Raw genomic sequence first — 22,631 nt, 5'->3', positions numbered from 1 at the left:
AACTTGTTTTAAGACCTCCTCATCCATCATCACATTGGTGTATTTGCATATTTCATATGCGAGTGTTGTTACAGCAGAGTCTGATGTGTCTGCCAAATAAGACTTTAATACATCCTGATAACTAGATTTCATTCTAGTCATGTAAATGTACATTTAGCATCTTCCAACATGTCTGGTGTGCAGTGTATTGAGTTTAAAACAAGTATGAGAAACAGTGGCCAAATGTAGGAATACATTAATTCATCAATGAATAGATAAATGTGCTTAAGGCTTTTAGCTTACTTTTTTACGGGAAAAAACAAATATTTTCCAGATAAAATCCCTGACATAGAAATTAATTTCCTTTTCCTTCTTTGTGTGTGATTCACCCTGTCCTTTCTCTGGCTTGTGGCGCTGAAGTGCGGAGGCGGTTACGTTGAACGACTGTCTGCAGCTGTCCTACCTGCCATCCAAGAGGAACCACATGCTGCTGCTTTATCCCAGAGAGATCCTCATCCTGGACCTGGAGCTCAGCCAGACGGTGGGCGTGGTGGCTATCGAGCGCTCCGGGGTGCCCTTCACTCAGGTGAGGCACTGCATACATCCAGAGCAAAGTTGGAAAAATGATTTCTGGAAAGCTTGAAAGGATCTAAGTTCGTCTAAATTTTATATCTAACCTAGTTTTTGGTGGAAAGAGGCTGGCCGAAGTTCCAATTGCATTAATTTTTCAAGGTCAGAACCCGTCAGCTCTCGGCCATTTCTCTAATTGGTTGGAATGAGATTTAGAGACATTCCTGCCTACATTTGGCGATACATACAAAGACAAAACATTTGCACTGACATTGTAGTTGGTTTGGGTGAGATAAATAAAAGGTGGCTATTGTGTCGCGCTCATATACACTCCATCTTTCCTTTCCCTCAAATGAACCAAGTGCACAGTTTCTGCTTTTATTGCACTTCTTGAAGGGCTTTACCAAACTTGTCTTTTTATCCATCCATGCTGGTAACAGATGTGGCCACAGGCATTTTGATTAATGTCTGTTTGTACGTCCCATTCTTGTGAGTGCTTTATCTCAGGAAAGGAGGGAGAGAATTTCTTCAAATTTTGACATTTGTCACTGTGACCTGACAAAATCAGTTTGGCCATAACTCAAGAATTCATATACTAATTACATGGCGTCACATTTGTCATATGTCGCAGGCCCAAACATGCTCATTAGCAAATTATATTATTTCACGGGGCAGATGTTAAATGCTACTCATGGATATTGAGTCCTCGTGCACATAGTTCACTAGATCTTTAAGAGCCAGAAACAAAACAGGGAGAGAGAAAGAATGGCACCTGCGTGTATAGAACTAAGGAGCAAGTAAATGCAGCTACCATGCAAGAGAGAGCCTCTGCTCGGTGATCGCTGGAGCGCATACACTCTCTCACAGGTTAACTCTGCTCTTGAAGATGAATTCTGCTCACACAAATTGATCTGACTTTTAACATTTGGGGCAGAAACCAGAGAAGGAAGCGTAACCCTTTTTATGATTGGTCACAAGGTGATCAAAACCACATGGACCTCCTTGTACCTTGATAGACAGTTATATAGAAAGCTGGCATTGGGCTACAGCCAGAAGAATAAAAAAGAATTTGGTCTGAATTGCTAATATAGCACAACATAGCGCACTATAAAAAAATAGGATATGTATGATACTGTTGAAACATCAGTAAAGTGATTTTATATGGGACTGTTGTTGCTACCCAAAGCTGATATTAGAACCAGCTTATTCTGACATGGCTGTTTTTTAGCTTAGCCACATTAGTCAACTTCACAATAAATGTTCTTCAAAAACACTTCTTTGACCGTTATTCAGTTTAATAACTTGTGAACAGAAGGAGAGACCTTTTATCAGATTGTCGACATTAATCTTGGGTGCCCAATGTGAAACTATATCCTACTATAACTACATCCATATTTAAAGCATTGTCAGCCGTCATGGCCACAGCTTTGTGTTATATCCTCTTCCTCTGGTAGTCCGTCGCAAGCTCATTGGTTATGCTGATATTAAACTAAAGGTTATTTTTGTTCCACCTAAGGATGTTTTGATTGATCTGCCACCAATTGTGGATGGTTGATATTTGTTCTAAATAAGGTCACTGGACCAACTAAAATTTTAGTCAACTACAACATGGTATCAGCCAATACTGCTTTATTGATCTGCGACTGTCCCTAAAAATCATGATTATGAGCACCCTCAGTTGCATGTGAATCAGTCCTCTGTAAAAGCAGTCTTTATGTACGTTATGTTTCTCACCAGAAATTATTGATTGGAATTATACATGTCAATACAGTGATAACTGCTGATTTGCCAATTACACTAAATACCTTTAATTTAAATTTCCTCAAATGCTCCCTTACATACATAGTTTATAAAAGTCTAGACAGACATGGACGTGAACTGCTTGACAGGTTGGTGAAGGCATACACCCGAAAAGCGGTAATTGTAGTTTTTATATGGATGATTCTTTCAGGAAGCCAATTCCCCCTGCCGTGAATGATAAAGTTTTCTACTTTTCTTCCTCCCTCTCAGCACTCACCTCATCAAGGTCTGTCGACTACACAGCAGGGCCATGCAGTCCTTAGCTACAGCAGAGAAATCTCACCGGCCTACATATTGTCTAACTTATTGTTCCTCTCTGTCGTCACTTTCAGCAGCACCGTTGACCTTTGGGTGACAATTCCCTTCTTTTGGAGTCTGGATTTCTAATTGGAAATTGATGAATGCTGTGGGGGTATTAGATAGAGGATTTGTCACGGCTGCAGAGCCAGTAATGGAACAGAAAGTGTCTCTTAATGCCTCTGTTCACTCTGCGTTCACTCCCAACTCTATGTCTCTCTGTGAATGAATGACCATAGCGGCGGCTTGTCATTACAATGAGTAGATCTCATGGTTTTCACTGTGGTGGTTCTACTCTATTTGAGCCATTATATTCCCTTTGCATATATATAACCTTGAAATGTGCTTCTATGTGCTTGCATGGGCCAGTCAACTGATCCCCAGTTTATCACTGCAGTCAGCTGACATTTTCTTTGTGTGTGAAATTGTGCTCTGTTCTATATTTTATTGATCTTCCATAAATCATACTTATTTTTGGTTGTCAGTGCTCTTGTTTTAATAAATGTATCCATGGTTAAACAGTACAAAGGTGGAGAACAAGCCTTTGAAGTCAAGGAGTAAGTTCTAAAGTCACAGAGCAGGAGTAGAGGGGTATTACTCAGCTGCCCAGGCTCTGTCCAGCCAACACCTCCCTTCTCTAAGTGTTATAAAGTGCTTGTCACACAGCCAATTTGCATGACTGATGACACAGCTTCAGCAAAATTCCAGGCTGGAGTGTAGAAGCTCCACGAGCCAAGGAAAGACGGGGAAATATAGACACATCTAAACCACACACTGTCAGACTCGGCAGTTAGCACATAGACAATGTACACTGAGTTTTCCATTTATCAGGTACATGTTCAGTAGCTCTACATCCAATGCAATTCATGAAACTTTGGTTTAAAATGATAAGATAAAAAAGACACTTTACAATTATTGAAACTGTAGGCCATTAATAAAACTGTAGGCCGCAATGTGAAGATATCGCCTTTGGCATTAGGAAGTTGTGATAGACATTTTTCTCTTTTGTTGGCCATTTTTTATAGACCAATGATCAATCAATTTGTCCAAAAAGACAATCAACAGATTGCTCAGTTATGAAAACAGCTATTACTTGCAGCTGTTATTGTTTCCAACTATGATGATTAACAAATAGGGATGTTCCTAACAACTAATTTCCTTGACGTTTAAATAAAAGTTTAAACTTTTTATTAGTTGACCCGAGCTGAAGCCCCTTCTCCTCAGCACAAAAAAAACACTAACACCTGCTAACATCTGGCTTTTTAATGCAATGGGAATAACTGGCATACACACCTAGGTCAAATGACTCTGCAGTAGTCACAGCTATTTATTGTCTCCAGCTCCATTTGCCTTCAATGGAAACACGACACCAATTTAAGCCCCCTAAATGGTGAGACGCAATGATGCACCACCACAAAATAACGTCTGTCCCTGCCCAAGCAGCGCTCAAACATCCATTTAAATTAGTTTGCAGCGAGTTTGAAAGAGAGACTGAATAAGTAAGAGATATATGAAAAAGAAGTAACCACTGTAAAGATCACAGGTCGCATGCTGCTTTCTGCTGTTTACCAACTTGTTTTTAGGCCTGTACATGGCATCAAGCACACACACACACACACACACACACACACACACACACACACACACACACACACACAAACACACAGAGGAAAACACACAGAAAGGCGTACTTGTCTTCTGTAGAGCCATGTACACAGTGGGAATGGATGCCTATATTTGGCAGGTTTTACCATGTACACATCGTCCTCATGTTTATACTGGTGGAAAAGGGGTATTAAAACAAGAAAACATTCAGAAAACAGTCAGAATTGAGAGATGATTGAGAGATTTTTCACAAACCAACATTATTAAATAGCATTTATTAACTGTGTATTTATTCATCTCCATTTAAAAACACTTGTTTTTGTCCAGGCTTAACAGAGTCCAGTGTGCCCAGCTAATTACAAGCATAATCGCTTCTCTTGGTCAACCTGTAGACAGAGACAAAGAGACAGAAATACAGATTTATTGATTGCATTGATTTATTTTTATTTTCAATTATAGTAGGGTAGTAATATAGGTAAATGCACTAGTATTTCTGCTGCTGACTAGCGACGAAGTGTGCGCATCCCTGTGTGCAAAAAACAGAAAACTTTTTTTTTTTCAGAGTCACATAATGACTTATAGATTCATCTTGTTTTTTTTTACATTTGTGTTTGTATTAAATTACAAAATAACACGCGTACACATTGATTCAGTACTAAGAGAAAACTAAAGCACCACCTGTTCAACATTTAGTCTTCAAAAGACAGTTGGCTTACTCATGAACACGCATCCTCACCTGTTCCATGGCTCTCTATCTCTCTCTGTGCAGGTGATTCCCTGCGCTCAGCGGGACGCCCTCTACTGTCTCCATGAGAACGGGTGTATCACTCTCCGAGTGTGTCGCTCCACTACCACTCCAGAGGAAGCAACGGGTATGAAACCTCTCCAGAGAGACGAGCACACACGCATACAGCACATGCTAGCTGCACTGTACAAACTCCTCCAACTCCCAGTCATCATCTATTCAGCCAAACTGCACTGCAGTCAGCCTGTAGCCTTTCTCTATGCTCCAGCGGGCATTTAGCCTCTTACTGTCTCATTTATCTTTGGTTTAGTGTTATAGGCCAGTGGGAGTCCATTGTTGCTGACTCGCTCTCTCCCTCACTTCTTGCTATCTCTTCCATGCTTCTCATTTTTCTTTTTTTCCTATCATTTCCTTTTGTGAGTCATTTATTCGCTTATTTCCTGTCTTCTCTTCTTATCTCCTTAAATCCTTCCTCATATCTCTCTACTCTTCTTCCCTCTCACACTTACTCAAAAATTGTCTTCACCGGCCTCTCAATCACACTTTCTCCTGCCTTTATCTGCTTCCCCTCTTCTCTCTGCTTCTGTTCCCTTTATTATTAACGTCTACTCAATGTCTTCTTTCATATTCTCTCCTTTTTCTTCTCGTTTGTTTTTATCTCCAACAACTGTTCTTACTTTTCCGCTCCCTCACTCTGTCTTAAGCTACCTTTTCACCACCCTTATCTCCTTATATTTCTTTACTTTCTTTCTCCCTCAGACCCCGAGCAGAATGTCTACGAGCTCATGTACGACCTGCGTTCTCAGTGCGATGCCATCCGAGTCACCAAAACAGTGCGGCCATATCGCATGGTCATCTGCCCCGTCAATGAAAACAACGCTGCGCTAATGGTCAGTGACGGCAGAGTAATGCTGTGGGAGCTCAAAGCCCACATCGGAAGGGCTGTTGTCAATCCAAGGTACCCACACACACACACACACTCAGACACACATATAACTCTGCCAAACTACATAATTTTAGGTGGTGACCTGAAATAACAGAGAGAGGTAACGGTTAAAAGTTTGAATACTTTGTAAAGTGACTTAAACTGACTTTAAACGACATAATCCTCTGACCTAAATTTAGTCTTCTTAGTGAGGAGCGCAGGTGGGGGGGTGCACAGAGTTTAGCTTTCGTTGATGAGCTCTGCTTCCCTTTGATGGAGCACTCCCTTGCTGCTGTCGAGGAGACAGTTTTGTATTTCTCTCCTCAGCTGGCTTCCCGTGTGAGGCAGAGAGAGGTTTTTCTGCCTCTGAGCAGCCAAAACCTGAATTTATTTTTGGGCAAACAAGATAAATCTGCAGCACGGAATTAAAGAGGGATGGCATGCTTTTGCTTTTTTGCCTCTTTGTGATGATTTTATAGCCTTGTTTGAATTTATTTGCGCTGTAGATTCAGACAGATGTGGTTTCTATTTTGGGACTTTTGAAATGTTGGCAGCAGTCTTGTGTGCTACACAAATTGATAATCCGATGCTGTGTTCTGGTTGTTTTAATATTCTTGTGCTCACTGTTCTCAAACAAATCCTGAAAAGTTGGCTTGGACCAGGTTGGATATACTGACATGAATTATTACATTCTGACTGAGCTGGTGTCACGGTAGGCTGAGCTTGTAGAGATAAATTAAAATGAGTTATTTAGAGTAGAACATTTCACTCTGCTGTACCTGTTCAATTATAGGTCATGTCCCGAGTGTATAAGCTCCATAACAGTTTGCCACTGTCATGAAAATGAATTTTCTCGGAATCATCTCTATATTTTTTTATTAAGCAGCATCTAATCAATACAAAGAATTAGTCGACATGTCTTCCTCTGTGTACGCTGTTGTCTCCCTCTGGTCCAGTTATTTATTAAAAGGCAGATCATATTCATCATTCACACAAGCAATACTCATTTATCTCTCCCTATTCACTCGGTCTCAATAACTGATGTGTGCAGTGTTTTCAAAATGTCTTTAATTAATAATCTCTTTCTCCCTGTCTGTGTCAGCTCGGGTCTTTCGCCACTCTACTCCCCAGTGTCATTTTGTGGCGCGCCGCTGGGTCCCAACCAGAAAAGGATTCAGGATCTCTCACTCAACAGCATGATTGGTATGACTGCACACATTCTTTATCAACACCATCTGGCCATCACCACACATGATGGGGTCTTCAGCGCCCCCACAATTAGTGTTTCTACGCAAAATGTCACAAATAGTAGAAAGAAAACACATCCTACTTCAAAGTTTTTACATCTTCTTCTGTCTGTAAGTCTGTAAATTCATACATACAAACTTAGGTCATTATGTTGAGATTGATTTGGCCATGACCCAGATGGACAAAAAACTATGTGAATGAAATAAAATCATTTTAATGAGATAAAATATTGCATGAAATGAACAAAACTGAAATTTGATAAGTAAACACCCTCTTAAATCAATACTTGGTAGAAGCCCCTTTATTAGTAACCACAGCTATCAGTCATTTTGGAAAGCTCTACACAAGGTTGGCACGCCTGGATTTGGAGATTTGGCCTCACTCTTCTTTGCAGAACAGTTTGAGCTGGGAGCTGTTTTTTGTTTTTGTTTTGGGTTTTTTTTTCGGTTTTCACTGATGGACAGCTATCTTCAAGTTAGACTGGGAGTCAGGGGGCCTTGACTTGGCCACTCCAGAAAACCCATTTTGTTCTTTGCAAACCACCCCATGGCAGCTTTGGCCTTAGCTCCAACTAGGGCTGGGTATTGGTAATTCCCTTTAAGGTATGAACCATAAAACCCAGTACCAAGTACTATCATAACTTCTCCAGTCAGACAACACCTGCATTTGAGTTTGTTTTTTTTACCCAGATCTAGAAAAAAATTGGCAATTTTGCAGCAGCTACAACCATACAGTCTGTGATGAGGTTAAGAGGAGCACAGTGTGTTTTATAGAGTTAAAATTCAGCTTGCCAAGATGCTACTAAAACGTCAAAAGTTTGGCTGTACTACACATCTGTGGTGTCTGGAGGCATTTTGCACAACTGAATGCTTCCTTTCACATGATAGGTATTGAATGAGGTATTAAATGAAGCACTCTGTGGTATCTCTGTGGTATTTTAAAACAATACCCAGCCCTATCTCCAACTAGTGTTGTCATGATAATGGAATTTCTAACTTTTAGACAATATCTTGCAAAAAAAATCGATTTCCGATACCATTTTTGTAACCACAGGGGACATTGACATTGAGGGCATGAAATGTTAAGTTTTTATTTACAACATAAATATAAAAACGCTACAACGTGACAACAGCTTTTCTGCTCTTAGTAGCAGAGAACTGCAGAATGACTGTAGAGAACATTAACAATTATTTTAAAAGATTATCCAAAGGAAAATAATACTTTGCAGAAGTGCACATGTTCAACAGTATCTGAGATTGTCACATATTCAAAGTACACAAAAGTGCAAGTAAACAAAACTGTCAGAAAAGGCTCCATCCAACTCGAACGAATGAGACGCGACTTGAGAAGACAGCAATGTTGTAAGAGGAGGCTGGGCTACGGGGGCACTGTTGCGGTGTTTGTCAACCTAGTATCTGAGAAAAAAAGAGTGAGAAAGTAGTAACAATAGTACCGATACTGTGACAAAATGAGCATTGAAACAATGTATCGATATGTTAGTTCATTTTTAATCTTTTTGCAGACCTCGTCCAATTACTGCATTAGTTTATATTTAATAAACGTTTAACATTACAAAAATTTGACATTTTTATAGTTTACTTTGCACTTTGAGATGGCTTAGAGTGTGTGTGTAGATAAGTAGGAAAATACATTGTTTTAACGCATTAAGTTCTAAAACGCAGGTCAACATAATCCAAAAACTGTTAAAAGGGGTGTTTTCATTTTCTGTTCACGGTAAATCACTTGAACCTTCTTCACCCTCCCATAGAAAGATGACTTTCATTTTTGACAGGAAATTTAAAAACTAAAAAGAATGAAGGGGGTTCAGCTGTGTGTGAGTGTGTGAACATAAACTTTGTGTGAGTGTTTGTGTGAACCAGGCCATCTTATACCACTTATTGTACCGCGGTTAGTTGTGTGGGCCTTGGGGCAGCCCTTCACTTTCTGCTTTTTAATGTACAACTTCTGGTTTCTGCTCTGCACACTACACAAGGCCAGCATTACTCCCCAGTCTGAGCGGAGTCCCCTGGGTTCTTGGCCCTTTCTCTCTTTCACTTTTGTCTCTTTACCATCTCGTCCTTTTGCTTAAGATGAGTTTCCATCTCTCTCTCTCTCTCTCTCTCAACTCTTCTTCACTCACCCTTTCTCTCCCTCCTCCCTGTTGATTTAGAACAGCCTGTCAAAAGATGAATATGGGTATAAAATAGTAATGAGATGCAGGAATCTTTTTTCTTCTGTTCTTTTTTTCATGTTTGTCAGTTGTATTCAGTGAGAGTCAAACTGCCAGAGAGCGGTGGGCCTTGGGGAGGTGGAGCAGTAGTAGTTATGCCGGCATAAGAGAGAAGGATTTTGCTGTCTCTCCCTTCACACACACACACACACACACACAGATTGGAGCCAGCCACTGCCCAGAGGAAAAGCTCTGTCAGACAGTTGCTGACTAAAGCTCTTGTGATGAGGGAACATCTCTGGCCTGCAGGTTGCTAAAATTTTGTGAAAAGAAAGATTGTTATTAAAATCTCATGCTGATTGGCTGACACAAGAGGAGCATCAGAAGGGTAACAGCAACCTCCTAGAAAACCTCATATACTTTCATTGCATATTTTCATTTGCTTCAAATGGCAATCTGTTGTATGTATGGGTTGTTTTTATTGATGCATTGGTTTGTTTGGAGTTATGCCCCGATGCTCTTATTTTATTACGTCTTCAAGCTGCAATGACGCTCATTTAGACAGACATTACATTTCCAATGTATAGAACACTGTTATGGTGCATGAGATGAAAAGCGAATAGATTTTTCAACCAGTGCCAATTATAACACCAAGGCTGTTGCGCCCTATAGCTCTGCAGCAAATACACAAAAGGAGATGATTGCCCATTTAGAACGTATAAAATGTGGTCATTAACTGTCTGATTGTGAAAAGCAATGCCATAAAAATCCATGCTTCAGTGAGAAATAGCGTGTTTTGGTCTTTGAAAATATTAAAGGACCTGGGGCTTATATTGAAGGGGAAAGCTGGTATTACATTTTATGACTGCCCAGCACTGGAAATATAATGAAACCAGCAAAGTAGAATTAAAGGTGAAGTTTGTAAGATTTAGGGGGATTTGGTGACAGTGAATTGCAGATTGCAACCTGCTAAAACTTCTCCCGTTTGGATTTGTTTCTGTGTTCATGGTTTATGACATTTTTACTGAAGCCAAATCATCAACAGAGGTCGCTTCCTCTCTAAAATGCCATGCATCAGGTGATTTAAACAGCTAAAAACCCATGCTATAGTGTGCTCACCCCTTTCTCTGATAGGTTAATTTATGATCAAAACATTCAGGAGGTTTTTACCAAGAGTCAAATTATCCACAAAGGTCTACTACTCCGAAACAAACAGATTCAGTGGTTTTAACTGGTAAAAACACAGATTAAAGAAGTTTAACATTACAAATAATATATTTCCAACACTGCTTGGCACTGTGGGCGGCTTGTCCAAGGCATGCTAATGTGTGGTCACATTTTTTCTCTGGTAACTTAACATCCAGACGTTCAGGAAGTTCAGGACACAAATCTTCCACAGAGGTCTCTAACTCTGTAAATAAAAAAAAAAATAATAAAAAAAAAACATACCCAGTGATTTAAACTGCTAGACACACTAAAAAAATTGCCTCATGTTACAAATCAGTGTAACTTGGGCACTGCTCATTTCAGATGGGCTTCTTCTTTGGTGGCTGACCCAAAAATGTAAAAATACGAAAACCCAAATGAACCTAACTGGAGCCAGTGTTTGGTTTGTCAGTACTGGGCTCCCCCATATAGATATAAATGGCTCATTTTAAGATAACAAAAACACAAGAGTTTTTATTTTCAGGTGCTCATATACTTAAGAAAATATACTTATGTGGTATTCCATTTCAGTCAGTATATCCTCCTAAATCCTACATAGTGGTCCTTTAAGGAGAAGAAGCGTGTAGAAACTTGGATCTGTGACTTAATTGTCTCACCTCACCACTAAATCCTTTTGAACCCAACTGCCCTTAATCAAACAAACAATATTGGTTGTTTTCTGATGGCTCTAGCTGCAGGCGATTGTGTAAGCTTTTCCAATTCAGCCAAAGAACAGCTTAGGATTAGTTCGGTAAAGCCAAGTTGAAAGTTTTATTGGTAAGCAGGCTAATGAGCTCTGTCACAAATAGCTGCCTAGAATTCTGAAAAAGAGATAACCTCTTTCTTTTCTCCAAAGCTACAAAAGATTAGATTTATTTCAACACATGAGCACTTATGCCTCCGTCAGGGTTCTAATGACACTGTGCCACTCGATGCAGAATGACTCACACCTGCACAAAATCAGGACACCGTGTCTGTCTCATTTATGTGCAGCCTCATCTGGAGCTGTAGCAGGAGCTACTTAGGGATGCTGTTCAATAGTTGATGTTGCTGTCAGTATGTTGAAGAGCTTCAGTTGGCAGTTTGTTAGCTTGTGTCTTAAGTATTGCTTAATTTGCTCATATTTGATTTTTTCTGACATATTTGTTTATTGTAGAGCCTCAGCTACGCCAGCTCTCAAAAATGTCTGATTGTGCTCTGCCGAAATAGTGTAACCTTTTCCTAATGCACATTCTTGCAAACAAGTGAACAACGTTCTGTCTCAGACAAATAAACTGCTGCCAGTGGTTTTAATGAGATATCCATAAGAATGGTTGCTTCAGAGTAGCTGTCTAAATCCTGTCTAAATCCTCCTCCCCAAACATTTACAGAATGAAGCAACTCCACAGACATTATATAAAAATACTGAAGAGCAAAGTATGAAAAGTTATAGCGAACCATTAAAGTAAAGCTGTGATGCAGGCCTTATTTTTGTAATGCAGACTTACTCAGCTGCCAGACTTATCGTCTAAATTGGATGAGCTCGACTGATTTTGTGTATGCCTTAATGTTATATTGGACACAGTTATATCAACACATGCACAATATTAAAATACTTGAATGAAATAGGTTTCGAATTGGAGCTTCACTCTCATAAATTCTCTGTTGTTCTGTAAACAGACATCAAGTTGTAATATTGATTTTATTGCATATTGCATACATTGGGCTAAAATGCAGGGAAAAATGGAAAGAAAGGGAACATTTACTGTACCCTTCTGATCTTCTTGTAGAAATGCTAAGCATGCTTGATTTGCTGTGATTATTAAATTGCTCCAATAATTAAGTAGCGAATGTTGTGGTTCATCTCCAGGTCAGACCATGATAGCTGGTGAGGCTCCTCCTCCTTCATCCAACCAGCAAGAGGTCCAGCTGAAGTTCCTGCTGACTGGCCTGCTGTCTGGTCTGCCGCTGCCACCGTTTTCCATCCGCATGTGTCCTCCTCTGACCACCAAAAACATCAACCACTACCAGCCCCTGCTGGCTACAGGTTGGTACACTAATAATGCGCCATTAACACACATGCACACAGAAAACTCACTGAAGAGTGAGGCACTCCCGCTGGCAGGGGTGGGGGGGTTTGTTCCCAAATGAAACATCCTCTACACTAATATCAAATCCGTGTAAAGGAGCTGCGATCTGTACCACAGAGAAAGTATTCTGAAATATAACAAATGTTATGGAGCTCAACATCATTATTTCACATCGGGGCTTCTCAAAGTCTGAACCAAGGTCTGCTTTTAAGTTTAGTTTCTGTGTAATCTGGAGGTAGCAGTATGTTGTTTTGTTTCAGTTGCATCAGTGCTGCAGATGATAGAGAAACCCAATACATGAGTTGCTTTTATGTTTTTGTGACTTTCCTCAGTCAGAGTCTTGGCAACTAGTACTTTTTCAATGTGTTATGGATGCTGTGTGCTGCTTATTTAGATTAATGGCTATTACACCTAAAAAACAGAACAGATTCTAAATATTTATTCTATCACATATTATAAGATGCATTAAATCTGAATGAATGCTTTGTTAAACACTAAAATATCGTGTACTTTATTTGTCTGCAGTTCTAGACAATGAAAATTGACAAGGACAGTGAAAAATCCCCTTTGGACATATTTTAGTTTTTTGACTTGCACTCTGCAGTCAGTAGGCTTTAGTATTTTGTGAACATTAGCATGGCAGCGCATTACAGCATGCAAATAGCCCCTCTCAAAAGTAAAAGTGAAGATTTTTAAATTTCACTTAGGTTAAAGTACAGAGTGGAATTACTTAATGTTATGCATGGTAGCCTCCTTTAAATGTGGGAGATATTACTATGCAGTTGAGTCAAAAGTATACTATTTGACCTGTAATAGAGTTAGAAGGGTGAAGTTTAATGAAGTGGAGATATCCATGTGAAGTCCATCTAAATGTATAATTCATCACTATAGACTTAATAAATAGTTGATGTAGCTACCTAATGTCACCCATTGTTTTGTGAACTTCTGTTTTAAGCCTCAAGTTTGGCAATTTGGCTTTGGAAATGCTCCACTCTCTTGCTGGATGAAATGTAGCGATGCCTCACAGACAGCCTGTCACTCAAGCAGCCCCGCCCACAAAGATGCACTCAAAGTTTTGAGTCTTGGTTAAATATAGATTGTGCATTAATTTTTATTTAAATTCACCCCCTGAACAGCTGTCAAGAAGGGGGAATTTAGCTTTAGAGACCAAAACCTGTTTTTGGCACCAGACTATAAACATCTTTAGTTCTGCTGTCAAGTTTGGCATTTTAACATGGCAGTCAATGGGGATTTACTCTGTATTAGAGCCAGCTACAAGTGGCCATTTGATGATCTGCAGTTTTGGCATTTCCTTATTGGCTTAATTTTTCAGCCTGGGAGGTAGGGCTGTGTAGTATATTGATATTACATCAATATCGTGATAAGAGACCATATACTTTCTTAGATTTTGGATATTGGAATATCGTGAGTGCTTTCTGTGTTGTCTTAGTTTTAAAGTGATGCAGTTTTCTAAACTTCCTACATTGTTCTAGCCGTTCTATTATGCATCTTTACCCATTTAGTCATTATATCCACATTACTGATGATAAGTTATTAAAAAATCTCATTATTTAAATATTTTGTGAAAGAACCAATTGTCAACTCTACGGTATCATCACAATGCCGATATCAAAGTATTTGGTAAAAATATTGTGATGTCTTATTTTCTCCGTATTGCCCAGCGCCACTTATAGGTTGCCACTTTTTATTGCAGCACCCAAATAAATAAACTGGGTTACCTTCCCCCACTGACAAAAAAAATAACATACTTATAAATTTAGTATTTACAGAGTTTACTCTATATAAAAAGCTCTATCTCAGTATTTTGCAACAAGGTTTTTTGGTGGTGTGTCTGTAGCCAGAGCTGGATTTACGGTTGTAAATCATCTGTATTTCAACACCGTACCATTCGCTCTGTCTTGGTGGTTGTCATTCATCATGTCATCTCTGTAACAACTACAGATTTGGGGCTTGAGAAGAAGAAACTTGTCTGGTTTGATTTATGAAATGTTGCTGCCCAGTGATGAGAGCAAAAAACATCCAGCCAGAGAGGAGCACTTTGGAGGGCACAGGGCTGGATGATTATGCAGCTGCAGCCACACATTTTAATCGCTTGTGTGTCCAGGCCCTTTATCAATGTGCATCTGTGGTTTGGGTTTGAAAAATAAGACATAATAAGCACTGGAAATGAATAGCAACAGAGCAAGACCTCAAACATCGATTCATCATTAAACAGGAAATTAACAGCTACTGACACGAAGGCAGACATGAAGTCAAGCAGATCTTTACCTCAGAACAGCAACACAATTATCAAATATGTTTATTTATATGCTCTGCCTAAGGGACCTGTCAAAGTCGATCCTCCAGAATCCTCATGCCCGCAATTTACAGTATTACTTCAACTAGGTTTTAAATGTCATCTTTTAGTATTCTCCTTGTAGTCCAATTACTGGAGGGTATTTAGGTTACAGCAAAACATTTTTTTAAGTTGAAAGGTTCTTTAACTCGCTGACACTTTATTTGAACCATCTTGACACACTGCAAATTTAAAAATATCCTGATTTCTCATTCTCATTTGAAATGCACACATCAGTATGCCTGAATATACAAATGACTGCTGTGATCTTGACTTTTTTGAGACCGAAAGTGAGTGAGTGGCAGTCTTTTCAATCCGACCGTGAGGTCTCAGCAAATGATGCAAAGGGTGTATACTTAATCTGAAAGATCAGCCTCTGTTATTACTTCCCAAAGACAGCTAATAGATGAAAGAGAGTGAGAGAGTAGGAGAGCGGCAGTGAAAACTTGGATTTATTTGTTTTAGATCAGCCACTTTCTTCAAAAGCTACCCTATCTCCCCCACAGTAATAATGCATATAATTATGAAAGTCTCAATTTGAATGGGAAATTAAGAGCAGAATTGTGTATGTAATGTGTCTTAATTTTAGTCTGTCTGTCTGTTGCTTTATGTGTGTTGGTCTCTGTGCGCACACACTCCTGCCTGTGCAACCAAATTCCATTTAAGGCCCAGGCGTACTGCTGTTCTCTGCCCAACACAGCAAACCTTCAGTTTAGTTGTCAAGCTGAAAAATAGGCTACACTCAGTCCCCTGACATAGCCCACATAAATTAATCATACCTCAAAGATACATTGCCTCCCACAGACCTACAGACAAGCAGATGAATAATAACACCTTCAACCTACACATCTTACAAGCATTTGCACTGGGTGTCTTTGTCGCTTTCACATGTGCATCACGTCTACAGTGGTGGGACACAGAGATCTCCCAAGTTAACAAAACATTGACACTTAATGACTACAGTAGTTCTGAAAGGCCTAAAGTGTTGACCACTGCTGTTCACCATCTGTTATTTATTGGTATGTCTCTGGTGTGTTGGTTTAGAGTGAGAGGCATCTCTACGTAAAAAACAACAACCACTACTCTCAAGAACAGCCATTTCGAAAACACTTTTCAGTCAGAGACCTGTCATTTTTTTTTTTTTTTTTTCAATCAGTGTATGAATTTTGGAGCGGGTGCAGTAGGAGCTCATCATGTCGCAGATGGTGTGGGGTTGACTTGGCACAGCTGGTTCCCAGTGGCGTTCTGAATCTAAAACTAGAACAGGGCGATTGAGTTTTCTATGCACATCGTTTGTCAGGTCCCCACAGTCAGCTTTCAGAGTCAAGTAGTTAAACAGTCTCTAGCTGCATTATTGAAATGTGCCTTTTGTTCCACTTCCTGTGAGCTAGCTTGTGAATAGTAAGTTTTGGGGACTGGATAATTGCATTGAAGATTTGGATGGAGGGCACATCTCTGTTGACGGGTGGAGGCAATGTCCAGGCAATTTTAAAGATTTAGGATGCTCCAATGATATTTCGTTCATAGACAATGTCTTGTATGAGCACAGTTATGAGCGATCTATATATGACCAATCAAAAAATGAAGCCAGAATATCCCAGATACAGCCGCTGCCATTTTTTTTTCTTGTGGTGTAATCTGAAGCCAGAGTCTGTGCAGTCGCAATCTTCACAGCATCAAGTTTCCGCCATCTGAGCAATCACAAGCAGCTCCAATAATTGCAAGCTCTTGATTGGCACACAGAGCTGTCAGTCATGTTTTACATCGCTGTTTTTAGAGCAAACAAATAACTAGCTATAACCAACCATCAGAGAAATGAACACTTGAACATACAGCAGCGGGATAAAAACTACCTAACATGACTGAGACCCTCTTGGAAAAAAAAAAAATTGATGTATTTTGTTCTTTTAGTGTGGTCCTTGTCTGATCCACTAAAATTGAGGGTTTGGTTTATGACTTATACTGCAGGCAGCCACCTGGGGGAAATCAAGGGGTTTTGGAGAACTGTTATCCATCTTTGTTATACATTGTATGGTTGCAACCTCGGATGCATAAAGGACACAGTGGCTACAGTGTTGGCGGTGGGGCCCTGTTTGTTTCTGTGAAAATTGTGAGTGGCACATGAAGCCACAAAGCTTGATTTCCACCATATTAATTAACCCAGATCATCCACATCGTGGGCGCCAAGTATGCTAGAGACCTACAGCAACCAAGGGGCTAACTTCTGATTAAGTGCTCTGCTGTATTTAAGAGGGATAAAAATGATTTAATCAGGCTGCTCTTCTAGACTTTCAAAATGTTTTTGGACGGAATAGATCAAATCCCGATGGGAAATGGGCCATATCACAGGGTTGGTGACGCTCATAAAAATGTATCCATTGATTTACAGATGTCTCTTTTGCCATGTAACGGTGCATGCCCACTATATATGACTATACGCAACTACATGCAATGAAAAATTCTCTCCCATTTTTGTGTCTACAGGAAAATGTCCTTCTGGGCCCTATGGCATCAAGTGAAGGAACCAGGTGTTGTAATTTCACTTTTGGCCACTTTGTAAAATTGGCTTTAAAGCCCTAGCACTGTTCGTGAGTGCTTTGCTGCAAAAATGTAGAGGTTACAATAACATTAGCCATTTCTGTATTTGGAGTGTTTAAAGGTATAATATGCAGGATTTTCCCTAAAGACAAACAATGTATTTACTCAAACAAAAGACTTCAAGAAGCATAAATCCAAGACAAGGGTATAAAAATGTCCAACAAGTGAATCTTGGGTTGGTTTTCACATTCACTGGCAATACTGTTTACAAACAGTAACCAACAATTCCTGCATACAGTCGTATACATTTTAAACTAGCACTTGGCCTCAATGTCAAGCTTTATCAATTGAATAAATTCCTGGCTTACAATTGCAATTGTCACCTTCTCAGTAATGACGCCAAGGTTGGGACTGTGACAGGTGTTTTGGCAGCGTTGGCATCTGTCACCTCTCTTGTTTACCAAGAGCTAGAGAATACACCTGATCACTGAATCCAGAGCGATCCGTGGATGAGTGCTTGGCAGATACAGCTCAGTCTCTTTCTTGGCCTCTGTTCCAGTCTACATTAGGTCTCTCCCCAATGTGTAGTTGAGTTAAAAGGGGGACTCATTGAGTCTCTGTGATGCGACACCAGTCAGAGGAACAGCCAAGGGAAACCGTTCCTTACACCTTCCACTAGGTGAAAATAAAGCAAGCGATGAGCTCACTGCTGATGATGTGAAAGCACTGGGGGTTGAAATTGCCAGCCACAGTTTCATTACAGTTAGACAGAAGGCTGAGTTTCCCGTCTCTGTTTTCTCTATTTCCGTCTCTCCCTTCCCCCCCTCTGTCAGTCTTTTGTGCTCCCTGCCTCCGGAGGGAAGGTTACCGAAACTGTGCAACCGACCTAGCTACCCAGAAGCGATGCTGTCTGGTCTCCTGTCTAAAAAGCTGTAATCTTTGTGAGACCTGACAGCTCCATTACAGATAGGTACAAGGCCCAGAGCCTTCCTTTTCAGTGACACGTACACAAACACTGACAAACTGACATCCATTCCTAATCATCTGAAGGTGGCGTGCCTAATTTATTAATCCATGCTCGCCCGACAGCTATTCTTTGCTTCATTGTTTGGATCTGCAAAAAGAAACAGCATTAAGAGGAGAATAAAGTAGCAACACAGCAAAAACATGAATTTGTCAATTGCAAAATGTGAGACGTAGGCACTGATATGAAGGCAGCCACTGAGGCATGCACCTCAGAAAGCAAAACAATTATCAAATGGACTGATTCTCATTCTCAGCTCTAGTGGTCTTTCAAAGGAAATATCAGGTATTTGCAGTTCATAAAAGAGTCTATTCAAGCCACAATTTATTTCTAAAGTTGGGTTCAACTCAGGATAGTCCGGCTCTGCCATCACTGAGCTGTGCTCGCTGTCGAAACATATTAGATTTAGGATTGGATTCAAATTTAATTTTAATGCAACAAAAAGATTACTATCATTTTGGGAAGGATTTCTCCTGCTCCAATGAAATTCATTAAGTCAGTCTTGTAATTGGGGAATTGAGATGGGATGTCATACACCATGAATGAGAAACAAACTATTGTGATCAGTTGCAGACTTTTATATGCTTTATTATTACCAAGTACTACAGATATACTAAAAACTTGCCTTACCAAGTGTGTAGCACCTTCAAGAAGTTGAATTTATTGAAATAATTAAAATCTTTTCCTCAGACTATATTGATGAAGTAGAGTTGTTGTGTTGAAGGTTGGCATTATTCCGTTTTAACCTTGTTTGCTAAAGTTAGCATCGACAGTTAGCTTTTTTGACACATAAATTCCCATATAGCGAGGGCTTGATTTAATAATACATTTTTGTCTTACCACTACAGCGGCGTAGGTGCGTGATGCATGCTAATGATTTTTTTAATCTTGTGCATTGATTCTGCATACATCAAACTTGATATCATACCAAAGTTTGTTAGATTTACGTCGCACAGCGTAGCTTGCACCAAACGTATAAGACTGCTAAAAATCTCAGACTTTAGGAGGCTTAAGTGTGACTTTGCCAAACAAACCGCGCAAACTCGGGAGTCCTCGGGATGGGCCAAGAAATAGTCAAGCACAAAACACTTCGGAAAACCACAACTTTTACACTAACATCAATATCATAATTATTTGTTATCTTAATAAGGTAGGTAAGTGGGTTTTGTTACCTTTGGACAGTGCCAGGCTATCTGTCTTCCTTTGTTTGCAGTCTTTACACTAATATAAGCTTAACTAAGCTAAAATGAAATAAGCTTAACTATTCCAAGCTAAGCTAACCAGCCGCTGTCTGTAGTGTCATGTTTTACAGCTAGATATGAGAGTATCATTTTTCTAATCCAACTTTTGGCAAGAAAGACAAAGGAAATGAAAAATGAATTCCTTTTTTTTTTAGAACCTGTTATGTCTAACTAGATTTTCTAACTCACAACAGAAAAAAATGCTTTTAAACAAGCCGATGAGCATCAAAGTGACAGAGTGCTGTTTTGTCTTTGAAAAAGAAACAAATGAAGGATGACTGAACAACTGCCAAACACTGAGCAGCATCCACAATGCCACTCATAGATTGCAGCTTTTTGATTGGTCCATCTGAGTCGAATGGTCTCACCTGAATTTGTCTTTTGATTGTAGCGTCCTACATTGTGGGTTAGGAGGCTGTTTTCTATTTGCTATCATATCTGAAGTAACTGCCTGAGAATCAAAACTGAGGTTTATCAACAGTTTCCAGACCATATGGAGGGGCAGCGTTTTCATGATCATCTTGATTAAAGTAAGCAAACGTTGGCTGGAAGGCAACACAGGGACAGAACTATCTTTGTTTATCTCCATCCACCCACATCCCGTTTGCTTGACTTCCTGCTGGAACATCCTACAACCCAACTCCACCTGCCATCTATCAGCTGAACAGGGAGCAGGAGGGGAAGACACGCACACACAGATGCCTTTGCGACACTGCCTATCACTACCTCCAGATGTTGTGTCAGCATGTGGTCGTCTTGCTGAAGGCCAGTGCAGACTGAGCAGTCCTTTGCAGAGGGACAACAGTGTAGCTTAATCAGACTCAGGACCATTAAAGACGTAAATGTGTGTCTGCACCTGCTTGTGTTCATCGCAAAAAAAGTGTTTAAACACTTAACAAACATCATGAGAATGGACTTTTGATTTGCTTTCACATCTGCTGCAGTTTTTTTTTCTTCTTTGCAATGCTTCAGAACTGAGTAATTATTTTAATTGCTGCGTCTTTCAGCTTCCTTGCTTAGGTTATAACCTCAATTGCTTTGTGCTTTTTGCAACTGCTTGTTTTCCCCACTAATGTAAAATTAGCCCATGGCATTCTATAAAACCATGAAAAAGCTGTTGTAATCATTTAAACGAAATTACCATAATGTAAATAGGATGTCAGCTTTTTATGATTTCAGGCTGAATGTGCAAAAAAGAGGATTTTATTGCTTGTTTTGTTGAAATACTCAAATATTTATTAGACATAACCACCCATGCAAATCAGGGCTCAATACAAATACACATTAAAGGTCCCGTATTTTACTAAATTTCAAGTTCATACTATTATTTTATGTTTCTGCTAGAAAATGTTTACATCCTTAAATGTTAAAAATTTAATTTATATTCCACGCACTGTCTGCTTGAATACACCAGTATTCATGCTCTGTCTGAAATGCTCCGTTTTAGTGTCTGTCTCTTAATCCCCCTCTCTACCGATGAAACCCAGCCTGTTCTTAATGGTCAGGGTTTCCTGGTCTTCCACATCTGCACTCTCGTCATCTTTGCACCATCACTGCAGCTCGGGAATGAATGTAATTGCACTGTAGCTGCAGTTTCTACCTTTGTGTTTTAATACTCGTGAGATCACAACTTCACAGAAATCCAGACAGCTAGTTAAAGGGCACTGTTTCTGAAAATGGATCGTGGGTGCCTTTCTCTGTAGACTAAGTGTTTAATACTTTTACAGTATTTATAGGACCTAGTATACCTGCTCTGTAATAAAAACAATATGGAAATCTGACTTTGTACAATAGGGGACCTTTAAAAATTACCCCAGAGCTAAAATGTGACAGGAGATGGGAAATTATTCAATCATTCATTGCTGCCGGGATACTCTTGAACAAGCCACTAAGATGAATTTCAACCAGACCACAAAAACATTCCCTACCTATGCTAAAAAGTTCATTTAACTTCAAGTTAATTTAACTTGAATAGCTAGAAACTTTCCCCAGATTGCTAAACATAAAATAACAACTTTTAAGTAAATTTTGGTTTGATTTTCTCTGTTGCAGTTTGAACAAATGTGAAAAACACATCACTTAGTCAAATCTAAGAGTATCTGATCAGGGTGGCAAATGTCACCTGCAGTATTTAATCAGGTAGAGTTTGGGGGAAGATAGAGCTGTTGCACTATTTTCCCAGCAGCAGATGAAACAGTGCAATGTTCTCAGGCGGTGAGCTGAGTGACACAGGGTTTGATGTGCTGCCGCGATCCACACCCACTGCAGTGACAGGGAACACACAGGAGTGTCACACTGACACACCGGCTCTGTGATCCAGCTGGAGGGTAGACGTTGCTAAGATAAGTAACTGTATGCCTTGTGACCTCTCGTCTTTCTGTGTCAAGTCTGTCACATATTTCTTATGCGCTGCTCTCTTTTTTTCTTCTTCTTCTCAGGCACCGGTAATGGTTCTGTACTGGTCTATAACCTGACAAGTGGTCTTCTCCACAAAGAACTCAGTGTCCACTCCTGTGAAGTCAGGTAAGATTTCTTGTTGCTGTGCAATTTAATGTTTGCCTAATATCAGACAGAATTGTCAACTTTTTACACCCTGCTTCCGTTCTCAGTCTAACGTTGCGTCTGCCCTAACCAATTTCTTTAGGGGAAAGAGATAAGATGTTCCCCTACCAATCACTAGAGACCAAGGCAGCCTGAAACTAAGGTCTTTTATGTCCTCAATAATGTGTAGCCATGCCAACACACCTGTCTAGCTGGGCTTTTAAAAGGGGAGCAGAGGGAGAGAAGACACGTTGATTTAGAACAGCCTTAACAGCAGCGTCTATCTTGTACACTGTTCTTCTTTGGTTGCATCGCGC

General features: G+C 39.8%; 1 protein-coding gene across 1 annotated transcript in view; it reads left to right on the top strand.

The window, feature by feature from the left end:
* The window catches only part of wdr11 (WD repeat domain 11), a 71,453-nt gene that overhangs the window by 12,497 nt on the left and 36,325 nt on the right, over window positions 1-22,631 (top strand). Inside the window, exons 6-11 of the mRNA XM_042501875.1 lie at window positions 400-565; window positions 5,021-5,123; window positions 5,756-5,954; window positions 7,024-7,124; window positions 12,395-12,571; window positions 22,212-22,296. Coding sequence (XP_042357809.1) covers window positions 400-565; window positions 5,021-5,123; window positions 5,756-5,954; window positions 7,024-7,124; window positions 12,395-12,571; window positions 22,212-22,296 — 831 coding nt within the window. The remainder of the gene's footprint in view (window positions 1-399; window positions 566-5,020; window positions 5,124-5,755; window positions 5,955-7,023; window positions 7,125-12,394; window positions 12,572-22,211; window positions 22,297-22,631) is intronic.

This window comes from Plectropomus leopardus, chromosome 15 (genome assembly GCF_008729295.1).
Source record: "Plectropomus leopardus isolate mb chromosome 15, YSFRI_Pleo_2.0, whole genome shotgun sequence".
In the NCBI taxonomy this organism is placed as follows: Eukaryota; Metazoa; Chordata; class Actinopteri; order Perciformes; family Serranidae; genus Plectropomus; species Plectropomus leopardus.
Note: the sequence above shows the minus strand (reverse complement) of the source record. Positions and strands in the feature narration are given on the sequence as shown.